At 44.1% G+C, this 14,283-nt stretch overlaps 1 protein-coding gene across 2 annotated transcripts in view; it reads left to right on the top strand.

Annotated features, from left to right (window-relative positions):
* Positions 1-8,696, top strand: part of ZNF652 (zinc finger protein 652) — a 30,998-nt gene extending 22,302 nt beyond the window's left edge. For both annotated transcript variants that reach the window (XM_069751501.1, XM_069751500.1), the window contains 4 exons: positions 913-1,060; positions 4,797-4,912; positions 5,103-5,247; positions 7,069-8,696. In XM_069751501.1, coding sequence (XP_069607602.1) covers positions 913-1,060; positions 4,797-4,912; positions 5,103-5,247; positions 7,069-7,583 — 924 coding nt within the window. In that variant the 3' untranslated portion in view covers positions 7,584-8,696. The remainder of the gene's footprint in view (positions 1-912; positions 1,061-4,796; positions 4,913-5,102; positions 5,248-7,068) is intronic.
* The last annotated feature ends 5,587 nt before the right edge of the window (positions 8,697-14,283 follow it).

Below are 14,283 nucleotides of genomic sequence, written 5' to 3' on the forward strand. Positions count from 1 at the left end.
TCATTTATGGTTCATTTACTCGTTAGTTGATTATTGCCACGTCTCAGTATGCAGTATAGGGTGCTTTTATGATTGTACCTAATTTTTGTCATGTAGTACTACAGAATATCCTGCAGATGGCGGCCTGTGAGCTCACATAGACCCACTGAGCTTTGAAACCTGAAGCTCGGGTTTAAGGGGTAACTTTTCTCCTCATGGAGAGTGACATGTCAAGCCTGGTATGCCAAAGAGAGGAGGCAGCAGAAACACGGGTGGTCTACAACCCACCTCTTGGGCTTATCCTTATTTTATCTTTTTGGGGGGTTTTTGCATCCAAAGCAAAAAATCCCCAACGTACAGCTACTAAGACATGCTGAAATATCTGAAAAACCGCTGTGTCACAGGTAAAGGAACACTTATCTAAGGCCTAGATCTAATGCAGGATCACTCGGTCCTATCTCAGCAACAAGGATACCTAAAGGACTTGTCCGATTTGTAAAGAAACAAAAAAAAAAAAAAACAGACTCCCCAGAAATCTCATTTCTTCGCCTTTCCCCTGAACCCTTTCCAATGTTGGCTAACTTTTATTATTGTGCTTTGGTTTTAATCCTCTTTTTCCAGGTCATATATTTTGCCCTTGACATACGAGTACATGGAAACTACATATATTTTACAGGTGGAAGAATCTGTCCCAGTCAGAACTTTATAAAGTGGAGCTTCACATTGGAGATATTGACCCTTTGGCTTCCCTTGCTCCTCTAAGGGTGAAAGCTGATGAATACAAATATCTAGATCCTGAGGACATCAGGCTGTAAATGGCTTATATACTTGTCAGGATTGATCTGCTTATGATTGTTGTTTCTTTATGCTTTACCAAATATAAATATTCTGTCCTAGAACTATGGCCGTTCATCTATCCCCCTTTCTTTACAGTGCATCACATGTAACAAGACATTTAAGAAGCTCTGGTCCCTCCACGAGCACATCAAGATCGTCCATGGCTACGCTGAGAAGAAATTCTCCTGCGAGATCTGCGAGAAGAAGTTCTACACAATGGCACATGTCCGCAAGCATCTTGTTGGTAGGTTTTGCAGACATAAACAGTCTGATCGCCTTGATTTTTATCCTGCAGTTTACACATTGACCACTAGATGACGCTCATGACTGCTACAGATAAAGATGCAGGTGATACGGATGCTGCATGCTCCAGACATGCAGAGCAGATGCCAACATGTGCCATGCTGCACACATTGAGCATTCTTTGACTGTTTTCACTGGAAGGAAGCTACATGTGACACAGAAATTACCTTATATACTCGAGTATAAGCCGATATTTTCAGCCCACTTTTTTGGCCTGAAAGTCCCCCTCACGGCTTATACTCGAGTCATACACAGGGGTCTGCAGGGGATGGGGAGCAGGGGCTGTGAAATTATACTCACCTGGTCCTGGCGCGGTCCCTGCAGGTCCCTGGCTTCCCCGGCGCCGGCAGCAGCAGATTCTTCCTGTACTGAGCGGTCACATGGTACCGCTCATTACAGTAATGAATATGCGGCTCCACCTCCCATAGATGTGGAGCCGCATATTCATTACTGTAATGATCGGTAACGGTGACCGCTCAGTACAGGATGAAGCTGCGGCGTCGGGGAAGCAGGGACTGCACAGCGCCAGGAACAGGTGAGTATAGCGGGGAGGGGAGCGCTGCGCGATAGTCACCTGCTCCTCGTTCCGGGCGTCTTCAGCAGTGGCGCTCAGGTCAGAGGGCGCGGTGACGTGGTTAGTGCGCGCCCTCTTCTGAACGTCAGTGCGGAAGATGGAGCTGCATCGGAACAAGGAGCAGGTAACTATTGAAAGTGCCCGGGGGCCTGAGCGACGGAGAGGTGAGTATGTGATTCTTTTTTTTTTTTATCGCAGCAGCAGCAAATGGGGCAAGTGTCTGTATGGAGCATCTATGGGGCCATAAGGTTTGTGCAGCACTATATGGGGCCATAACATTTGTGCAGCACTATATGGGGCCATAACATTTGTGCAGCACTATATGGGGCCATAACATTTGTGCAGCACTATATGGGGCCATAACATTTGTGCAGCACTATAAGGGGCCATAACGTTTGTGCAGCACTATAAGGGGCCATAACGTTTGTGCAGCACTATAAGGGGCCATAACGTTTGTGCAGCACTATAAGGGGCCATAACGTTTGTGCAGCACTATAAGGGGCCATAACGTTTGTGCAGCACTATATGGGGCCATAACGTTTGTGCAGCACTATATGGGGCCATAACGTTTGTGCAGCACTATAAGGGGCCATAACGTTTGTGCAGCACTATAAGGGGCCATAACGTTTGTGCAGCACTATAAGGGGCCATAACGTTTGTGCAGCACTATAAGGGGCCATAACTTTGTGCAGCACTATAAGGGGCCATAACATTTGTGCAGCACTGTATGGGGCCATAACGTTTGTGCAGCACTATAAGGGGCCATAACGTTTGTGCAGCACTGTATGGGGCCATAACGTTTGTGCAGCACTGTATGGGGCCATAACGTTTGTGCAGCACTATATGGGGCCATAACGTTTGTGCAGCACTATATGGGGCCATAACGTTTGTGCAGCACTATATGGGGCCATAACGTTTGTGCAGCACTATATGGGGCCATAACGTTTGTGCAGCACTATATGGGGCCATAACGTTTGTGCAGCACTATATGGGGCCATAACGTTTGTGCAGCACTATAAGGGGCCATAACGTTTGTGCAGCACTATAAGGGGCCATAACGTTTGTGCAGCACTATAAGGGGCCATAACGTTTGTGCAGCACTATATGGGGCCATAACGTTTGTGCAGCACTATATGGGGCCATAACGTTTGTGCAGCACTATATGGGGCCATAACGTTTGTGCAGCACTATATGGGGCCATAACGTTTGTGCAGCACTATATGGGGCCATAACGTTTGTGCAGCACTATATGGGGCCATAACGTTTGTGCAGCACTATATGGGGCCATAACGTTTGTGCAGCACTATATGGGGCCATAACGTTTGTGCAGCACTATATGGGGCCATAACGTTTGTGCAGCACTATATGGGGCCATAACGTTTGTGCAGCACTATATGGGGCCATAACGTTTGTGCAGCACTATATGGGGCCATAACGTTTGTGCAGCACTATATGGGGCAAGTGTCTGTATGGGGCCATAATTAATGTTTGTGGAGCACTATATGGGGCAAGTGTTTGTATGGAGCATCCATGGGGCAAGTGTCTGTATGGGGCCATAATAACGTTTGTGGAGCACTATATGGGGCAAGTGTCTGTATGGGGCCATAATTAACGTTTGTGGAGCATTACGGTATATGGGGCAAGTGTCTGTATGGAGCATCTTATGGGGCCATAATCAGCATTTGTGCAGCATTATATGGGGCAAATGTGTCTGGAGCATCTTATGGGGCCATTATTAACCTTTATGCAGGACTATATGGTGCATATTTTAATATGGAGCATCTTATGGGGCCCATCATAAACTGTATGGAGCATTATATGGGGCTCCTGATTCAATATGGATATTCAAAAACACTTAACCTACTGATGTCTCAATTAATTTTGCTTTTATTGGTATCTATTTTTATTGTTGTCATTTACCGGTAGCTGCTGCATTTTCCATCCTAGGCTTATACTCGAGTCAATAAGTTTTCCCAGTTTTTTGTGGCAAAATTAGGGGGGTCGGCTTATACTCGGGTCGGCTTATACTCGAGTATATACGGTACTTTGATGGTTGTACTACCAGCTAATTACTGATAATGATGGCTGCCTCCTAAAACCACTTTATCCAAAATCGCCAGTGCCATAAAATGAATGTACATGGTTGCCACGATGAATCAAAGTTTTTAGGCACCTGGCATACAAAGCTATGAAAAGATACATATTTATGCACAACACAAAGTTGCACAAAAGTTTTTGACTTTTGGCGTAACCGCCCAGCTCCACCAAAATGAGCTTCAGTGGCATGATACCACAGCTCGTCTAATTCATGAGTCTGTCACTGGAGTAAGATTTGTCGTACGGAGGCACATGCCATTTGTCAGACATTCCTGATTAAGTAAGAGGCGTGCACCTCTTAACCTGAGAGCAGCATGATGTAGGGCTAGAGATCCTGATTCCAGCAATGTGCTGGTCTACATACTGTCATTTTGATGCAGTCTCCATATTCTCTGCTGCAAATCTAGCAGTGCTCTGAATGCTGAGCCCTGTATAACCCTGCCCACACAACTGATGGGCAGCTTTCTGTGTATACTATACATTGACAGAAAGCTGCTAATCAGTGCTGGGGGCAGGGTTACACTGAGCAGTTGACTAGGAGGCACAAGACAACTAGTCCTGTAGTGATAATCTCCTGCTGATAAAACACTGATTTTATTGAAACAGCTTAGTAGGTGAGACATCCCTGGAATCAGGCTCTCAGCCCCTACAGACAGTGTGCTGCTCACAGTTTACAGAGCAGAAACCTGCAGAAAGATTTCCTGTAATTGATCTGGAGCTTCTGAGTTCACCATGCCCCCTCAGAAACACTGGTGTGAAAATCACCAGTTTTGATGAATAGGGGCCATACTGTAAAAGAAACAGTTGACTGCAGTGCATATTGCCATGGTAAGACGTGCAGTTACTGTCCTGGCACGATTTTCAGAATACAGGAGCTGGGTATGACGGTCTGTCCTGTGAGGTGACCCTATTGGTGTTCTATTTTCTTGGCGAGCAGCTTTACCCTGTATAAATACTAGAACTATGAGGATCATTTCCTTTGATCACGTTTCTGCTTTACACGCAGCTCACACGAAGGATATGCCGTTCACCTGTGAAACGTGTGGCAAGTCGTTCAAGAGAAGCATGTCTCTGAAGGTCCACTCTCTGCAACACTCTGGGGAGAAGCCGTTCAGATGTGAGGTGAGATCGCGGCCGGTGTTACATGTAGAGTGACCTCTATCCATGCCTTCCGTCCACACGTGCAGTGCTACTGTATAGTGGCTACATGGAAACATACCATGGTTTGGAAATAAAACCTCCTCCTCTTCTTAGTATAAGCTGTGTACATTGCATATCGTCCTCGCACTGACCCTGTGTCTTCTGCCCCTAGAACTGTGATGAGCGCTTCCAGTACAAGTACCAGTTGCGTTCCCACATGAGCATCCATATTGGACACAAGCAGTTCATGTGCCAGTGGTGCGGTAAAGACTTCAACATGAAGCAGTATTTCGATGAGCACATGAAGACGCACACTGGTATGTAACCCCTGCACTCTTGTATCCCGTTTGTGTGCTTTTCCCCGCTGTGTCCCACTAATTGAGTTTTCAGGTATGAAAGTGACAGTCGCTGTTCTAATTGCTTACAGTAGAGTGAGCCCTCCCTGTCACCCAAGGAAAAAAACTCCAGCATGTCTATAATGTTCACTACTATTCCAGTAGGAAAAAAGATATCACCTATCCACATGTAGGTGATGACTTCTAGATCCGTGGAGGGCCAACCAATGGGACCCTCACCCATTACCAGAAAGGGGCATCTTTATTCCTTTTAGGCCAGGTTCGCATGAGCATACAAAAAGGATTTTCACCCATGTAAAAACACCGATTTTTATCCACACGCTCAGTATCCCAGTGTGATACGTGGATGCCATGCTCTGACTTCTGGGCGCACATCTCATGGTGGACAGACCCCGGCAGACAACCACACAAGAGTAGATGAGTTAGAAGGAGGAGGCAGCGCTCCAAGTTTGAGGCAAAACAAAAGTGTGTATTACGTGAGGAGCAATATTCATCATCCTGTAAGATGCATCATGTAATAGGGTGGAATGGCCTCTAGTCACAGAGTCTGGAGAGAAGACTGAAAACCTCAGCACCTTTAACATGATTCTCCATCTTTTCTCCTCACATCTTTCCAGGTCCAAAGTGCATTGTTGATTAATTTCTTAATATAACTTTATATAGTGGTCTCCGCTCCATTTCTACAAAACTCAAAGAATCCATGATCGATGTAAATTTAAAGGGAAGCTGTCAGTGGGTATTTGTACATGACACTCATGTCTAGATTAGGTGCAGGATAAATCCATACCTTTTGGTTTAGTAATCAGTGTTGCTGTTGCTCCATGTTCCAGTTTTTCTGCTAATGTACTGCAAGTGAAGGGGGCTTAATCCTGCACTTACAGCTCTCCTGCCCCTCTTCCTCTTGATCCTCCCATCACTGACTAACAGGTCACTCGTCTGTCACCTGCTCCCGGACCTCGCACATGTGCAGATCGATAGTCCAGCACTCGCAGCATCCTCAGGAACTTTCTTGCATGCATCACTCCGAGGATGGGGACGCTTGCACAAGGTTTCAGGCAGATCACTGAGAGAAGAGTGACCGGTCAGTAAGTGATGGGTGGTGAGCAAAGAGGCCGTAAGTGTAAGTCCAAGCCCCCTACACTTGTGGCTCATTATCATAAAAACTGGACAAGTGCTTTCTCTGATGGAAACACAGATTCCTTAAATGAATGTATAGCTGTATTCAGCATTTCCGCAACTTAATAGGTGACTTTAGTCTAAGGTACAAAAACCTGCTGGCAGGTTCCCTTTTGAGTAAATTTCTGACTGTGCAGGAACCCCTATAGGGAGCGTAAAGGGGTATTCCAGTATAATCCATTAGATAGGTGATTGCTGCTGGATCGGTGTGACCCTACTGTCAGACTCCCACAGATTCGTTCTCCAATGGCCATAAGATCGCTTTCAGAAGAATTGAAAGGCGCTAAAGGCTGCACATGTGCCCTTGTTGCATTACTCAGGTCTACACACTGGCGGATGTAGCAGAGCTTGTTAGTCCTTGTACCTCCAGTGCTATAGCTGCAGAGCTCCTGCATGATCTGCTGGGAGAAGACATCGGTGGGGTCACTGCAGTGGGACAACACCCATTTAACAGTTATCTATTCTGTGGATAGCTGATAACTTGGTTGGACCAGAATACACCTTTAATGTGATTTGTAGGGTTTGAAAATGTTCCTCAATTGAAATAAACATGATGACATTTCACATAACAGGCCAACTCCTTTTCTTTTTTTTTTCTTTTTTCAGGAGAAAAACCCTTTATCTGTGAAATCTGTGGCAAAAGCTTCACCAGCCGCCCAAACATGAAACGCCACCGCAGGACCCACACGGGGGAAAAGCCTTACCCATGCGACGTGTGCGGTATGCGCTTCCGTTTCTCCAACATGCTTAAGGCTCACAAAGAGAAGTGCTTCAGGGTCACCAGTCCAGTGGGTGTCCCGCCAGCCTTGCAGATTGCTCTTAATAATCCCTCACAAGGCGTCACTAACCTCCCAGCAATCCACGTGCCACCCAGCAGTCCCACGCCACCTCTTAACCTTAATACCTTGGCTTCCCTGCCGCCTCGACCCATCCCACATCCGTTTTCTCACCTCCATCTGCATCCGCACTCCCATCCACATCACCTGGCAGTACCGCCCGTTCCACACCTTCCTCCACCCCCGGCTCTCTTTAAAAGTGAGGCATTGAACCACCGTGGACAGCCCGATGATAGTTTCCTACGGCACCTGGCAGAGAAGACCAGCGCTGCTCAACACCATTAATGCCAGTGGTAGGCTCCAAGTAGCAGTGCCAGCCGGATCAGGGGACGATGCCCCACTGTAGATCTGAGTGAACAGAACTTGGCTAAGCTTCCGCTACGCGCGTGGCCCTTGTTAACCGCTGGAGTGCAGTCACGAGAAACAAACGTGGAGCGCTGCCCTTTTTTGGGAAAGGACTATAGCGTAGAGCAGTGTTGTCCCAGCGGGGGTGGCCAACTCCTTGATCACAGCTCAAGCATTATTTTATCCTATACATTGTCATGACCGCATCTACAGTCTGACCCTACAGGTGGCACCACAGAGCAGGATGGCCTTTCGGGCTCTCGACATGCCAGGCTAAAACGAGTTAATGCTGGCCACCAGGAACGGCCGAGGTGGATGGGATCCAAACTACTCTGGCAAGGAGGAGATGGAACTTTAGGGTATTTTCTTTCCCTATTGAATACTAATGTCTGAAACTGACAATTTCCTCAAAGCATTAAAAAGTAATTTTTTTTTTGTTGCTCCCTTCACTCTTCATGTTATAACCACGAGATGGTATGCCGTCACGGCTGAGAAAGGTTGGACGGCACTCCCATATGTATTATTTTACTACCAAGATTATTTTAGAGGATTTTTTTTTGTATAGGCTAAACCTAGTCTGATGTATGTCAACAAAAAATGTGTAATTTTTATTTGTGTAGTGCCCATACTCCCAAGCTTTTTATTTTTTTTAATCTCCCTAAAAGAGAAGTTTCATAAACCTTCTTTTTTTCCTGGCCTTTGGTAATATTGTACCAACATGTAAAAGTGGTGTGCATCTAGGTTTATTTTTATTATTATTTTTAAATTAACCTTTAAAGGTGCAGTTTTAGTTTGCTGGATTCCTGTAGGACTTTTTTTTCTACGTATCCATTTTTAATTTTACCAGTTTTGCTTCTTTTTTTTTTTCTCTCTAAATTATTTTTTTTTTTTTCTCTTCGTTCTGGGTGGCACATTGGTTTCTTGCCAAAAATACAATAAGCGTTTGTTGACTGTGCACAGGCAAAGGGGAGCTGCACCTTTAAAGTTTATTCCCTTTTAGTAAATGTAAAAGAAAAATCATTTTTCTAATAAAATCCTACCTTTCCACTTGTCTTCAATGACCACTGAGAAAATGTGTTCCAAGTTAATAAAACACTAACGTACCAAGCACTTTAATAGGAGGATACGATGTCTCCTGGCTGTTCTATCAGCAGATGGGTCCCCCATGATATGAAGTTACAAGACTTATCAGCCCGATTTTTATTTATTTTTTTTTTCATTCTGTCCTGTCAAAACATGGGCGCCATTTATCGAAACTGACAGAGAACTGGTCCTGAGCTCTGGTTGATTGCTATGGGAAGCGAGGACGGATGATTAAAATAAAAATTATATATACAGTTTAAAAATATAATTTGGGGCCATACAAGACCCTGGAGGTCCAAGTTGTGTTATTTCTCAGAGGTGGTGTGGCCTGGATTGTGTGAATTTCTATTCTAATATATTAGCTATCAGATAATATTGCAGCATTGATAATAAAGGGCTTATTAGTGGAGCTGGAGCGTAATTCACTCATTCGCCCGTTCACAAATCTGATTTAAACCAGGTAATATCTTTTAGAGTCACACATTACAGCGATGTAATGACGTTACTTCTCCTTATGTGGTCATCCAACAATGTACATAAATGAGTTATCCATGACCATCACCGTTTCACTTTATTTTTTTTAATTATATACTATGGGACTGAGAACGGACAGGCAGGTTGTCGCTAAATACCTGCCTGTTGTCCCCGGCACCGAATCTATGCAGTCACAGACCGCTTCTGTGAGTAATTCAGCTGCTTCACATCAACAGAGCTGCTCTTCCTCTTCCAGGCTGCTCTGTTGATGTGGCGTGACTGCCATCCTGCTGATTGACCAACAGTTAGGCAGCGCAAAGACAGGTGTCAATCAGCATGACAGCGGCAATGATGCCCTGTCAACAGAGCAGAACGGAAGAGAAGCAGCTGCTCTGTCAGTGTGACATCAGCAGAAGCCGCAGAATTGCCGTCAGGAGTGGTTTGTGCAGAACAGGCAGGTAGTTAGCAACATCCTGCCTGTTGGCTCTTAGACCAATAGTGAAAAAAATAAACTAGTCCTGGATAACCCCATTTTAGGGGTTTTAATCTCGAAATACATTAATCAGCCGTCAGGATATGTCATAAATTTATGGTCACTATGAGTCTGACCCAGACAATTGACCTGTGGTTCTTCTGCAGTGACAGCGCTTACTTTATTTTTATGGATTGACAGAATGGCAAGGCACTGCAGAGATCTTTGAGAACCTTTTATTCTTGTGATCCATCTCTCAGACCCCCAGCGATCATCGATTTATCACTTGTCAATGCATATGTGAAGAATGTGTATTGGGAACGCCATTCAAAGGGAATTAGGTTTCTTTATCGCCTCTCATTGGGGGACACAGGAACCATGGGTCAGGGAAGTTGTATCCTCGGGATACAAGATAGAGTTAGTTTCACGACCCCGGGATCGTTTTTTTGAATCCCGACCTCCAAGAGATCCTGCTCTAGTTCTGGGTTTGGAGGTCGGGATTCGAAAAAACAATCCCAGGGTCGTGAAATGAACTATATCTTGTATCCCGAGGATACAACTTCCCTGACCCATGGTTCCTGTGTCCCCCAATGGAGGTCCTAGAAACAGATTTTATGGTAAGCAACCAAAAATCCTGTTTTTAGTTCTGCAGGTTTTGGCTATGTAATCTGAAAGCAACATGATTCCAGTGATGTCACTTGCTGGTCTGCGTGCTGTCATTTTTATACAATCACTGTTTCTCTGCTGCAGATCTAGAAGAGCATGAAAGCTGGGTCCTGTAGAACCCTGCCCACACCACAGATTGGCAGCTTTCTGTATTCACTGTGTATAGGCAGAAAGCTACCAAATAGCAGTGGGGGCGGGGTTACGTAGAGCAGTTGACTAGAAGGCACAAAACGCCTAATGGTGTGGTGATAATCTACTGCTGATAAAACACTGATTTTTATTGAAACGGCAACACACAACCTAATAAACGACAAATCTCTGGAATCCGGCTCTCTGTTGCCACACATCATGTTGCTCTCAGATTACATAGCAAAATAACTGACGGATTCTCGGATATCTAGACATTAGGGTTACATTTATAAGTGACTTGAAGACGTTGTAAAGAGGATCTGTCGCCAGATTTCTCTATACCAATTGGATCTATTGTGAGACCCAATGTGGTCGATATACTTACATTGAAAATCCATGTCAGAAAGCGAGTTTGCCCGAGTGTCAGATTTACCAGCAAATCCAAACCAACATATAATTCTGCTTTTCTTTACTGAGAATGGTAAAAGGGCCTCCCATGCACACCCCAATGGGGCGTTACACACTTCTCATCAGTCCTGCCTGGTCCTAGACATTAACCAGTCATTTGTATCATGTTCCTTGCTGTAAATTGTGAGATTTTACTGTCTGTAGCAGAAATTGAGCGGAATTGCTGATTTTAGGATACTTGTTAATATAAGTTGTGGATTTACAGAAAATCTGCATTTAATGAATGGGTGCAAGGAGAAAAGGCTCCTACAGATGATGACAATGTATGGAAATTCCACCCACCAGCGGCTACACCGATCAGAGAATGCTGCACATATACGCGCTAAGGCTAGGCTCACATTGCGTTAGCGCCATCCGTTACTAAGCAGCACTAACGCTATGTAACCCTCGATGGGGCTCTGTGCTGCATGCCCAGGTTGTATACCAATATTTATTCTGCCTTTTAGGCTGTGTTCACACGTTGCGGTTTTTTCGCGATAAAAACGCTATAAAACCGCAAAAAAACTGCATACAATAAGCATCCCATCATTTAGAATGAATTCCGCATGTTTTGTGCACATGATGCGTTTTTTTTCCGCAAAAAAAACGCATACCGCACAAAATCCGGACATGCTCTATCTTTTTGCGTTTTTTTTGCGGATTTCCCACTCCAAAATGCATTGGGAAGTGTCCGGAAAAAACCGCGGCAAAAACGCATCAAAACCGCGGCAAAAACGCATGCGGTTTTCTTGCGGATGTCATGCAGAAAATGTCCGGAATTCTCAGGAATTTTCTGCATGAATTCCTGAACGTGTGCACATAGCCTTAGAGTATTTTTCATTTACCACCCGTCTTTATATGTGCTGCTACTTTTTCCTCCTCACTATGCTTTTTTGAAGTGAGCATCTATTGCCCATGACGTTTATATGGAAGCCATTTGGCACTATTATGGCACTTCAGACAACTTTGATAACTTGTATGTCAGGTCTGACCTCTCTGTATATGTAACGGCTAGGGATAGTTGTATATATATTTGTCATGATGCACGATTGGCATTAGCACGTATATATGTGCAGCATTCTCCGATAGGTAGATCAATCAAAGATCCAAGGAAATTGTCATGTGCTCAGCATGCAATTATATAACCCGCCTGTCAACCTAAGTGCCACAGATAGTGAAAAGTAAACAGAAAAGGCACAAATATGAATGATTTTATAATAAGCAACTATTAAATATTTAATGAAAGCAAAAATTGATGAAAATCATAGTAACCTCTGATGTGAGAGACCATTAGCTACAGACACCATTAATCCCACCCAATCCATATACTATTTCATAGTAAATTCATATTGTATAGGTTTTCACTATCTGTGGAATTTAGATATTCTGATCGGTGTAGCCGCTTGTGGGTGGAATTTCCATACATTGTCATCATCTGTAGGAGCCTTTTCTCCTTGCACCCATTCTGTCATATCACCCACTTTGAAAGACTCAGCGGTTTCTGTGAGTCCAACTAGCTTTTAGCTTTTGCATTTTTCAATGTCTGGAAACCCATTCCTTGCTGACATACTGGTCCTACACCATGCAGCTGCAAGGTAGAATAAAATTATGTACAGAAAATTGTAAATGACGTCTAAATACATAGATCTCAAATTAAGTCTACTGTGACATTGGCATGATCAGTAAAGATATACACCCTGTGTATGCAGTAATATTTGTATCCCCTCCAAATGTTCTATACATTTCTGTATGTTTTCAGTAAGGATTGTATACTTATCTGGCATAGGCTTCCGGTTTTTGTAGGATTACAATGTAATGAATGCAGATTTTGTTTTGGATTTGTGATAAGTGGCAAATTCCACCGCAGAAAAATATTGTAAAGGCCACGTTCACATTGCGGTATTTGCTGCAGATTTGCTATGTGCACTGCAAATTACTATACCATTCAAGTGAATGGAATTTTTTTTAAAAAACATCTTCACATGTAGCAGAGAAAAAAAATCGACAAACCAAAAACTTGCATCCTGTGAATTTCCAAATCTTTAAGAATGTTTATTCTGCAGAAAAGCAGATTTCACCTTTTGCAATGCTGTATAATGCTCTCTCCATAGTGTGCCTTTATAACAACATCTAATAACTTATTTATACTATTGCTTATATACAATTTCATGGTTCTCATATTGCGCCTCTAGCCACGATCGTATATCCTGACTGATTTGTGTTCAGATGCTATAGAATTTAGTTCTATGATTAGAAATACTTCAAAATCTCTCTTGAATTTTTTTTATAGAGAAATTCATTGTATGTTCTCATTTTGTGGGGTTTAGGCCAAAATAAAAACAGGATGGGGAAATGTTACAGGTTTTTGGGAGATTGTACTCTCCCTCTTAGCTGCTTTTTTTACAATTATGTAGATCCTATACATCAGTTTAGTGTAAAGTTTCTGTTTCAAGTGATTAAGCTAGCCTGTGTGTACATCAGAAATCACACTATATCTGGCCATTAAGCATAATGTCCCTACAGCCCCCTACACACAGCACAGCCCCCTAAACACAACATGATGTCTCCACAGACAGTATGAGGGAGCACACACAATGATGTTCCCAGACAGTATAAAGGACCACAAACACACAGCATGATGTTCCCAGACAGTATAAAGGACCACAAACACACAGCATGATGTTCCCAGACAGTATGAGGGACCACAGACACACACCGCACGATGTTCCCAGACAATATGAGGGACAACACACACACACACACACTATTCCCAGACAGTATGAGGGACCACACACACACACACTATTCCCAGACGGTATGCGGGACCACACACACACACAATATTCCCAGACGGTATGAGGGACCCCACACACACACACACACACAATATTCCCAGACAGTATGAGGGACCACACACACACACTATTCCCAGACAGTATGAGGGACCAAACACACACTATATTCCCAGACAGTATGAGGGACCACACACACACAATATTCCCAGACAGTATGAGGGACCACACACACACACACACACCATGATGTTCCCACAGACAGTATGAGGGAGCACACACAGCATGATGTTCCCAGACAGTATAAAGGACCACAAACACACAGCATGATGTTCCCAGACAGTATGAGGGACCACAAACACACACAGCATGATGTTCCCAGACAGTATGAGGGACAACACACACACACACACACTATTCCCAGACAGTATGAGGGACCACACACACTATTCCCAGACAGTATGAGGGACCACACACACACACACACACTATTCCCAGACGGTATGAGGGACCACACACACACACACACACACTATTCCCAGACAGTATGAGGGACCACACACACACACACACTATT

This window comes from Ranitomeya imitator, chromosome 2 (assembly GCF_032444005.1).
Source record: "Ranitomeya imitator isolate aRanImi1 chromosome 2, aRanImi1.pri, whole genome shotgun sequence".
Taxonomy (NCBI): Eukaryota; Metazoa; Chordata; class Amphibia; order Anura; family Dendrobatidae; genus Ranitomeya; species Ranitomeya imitator.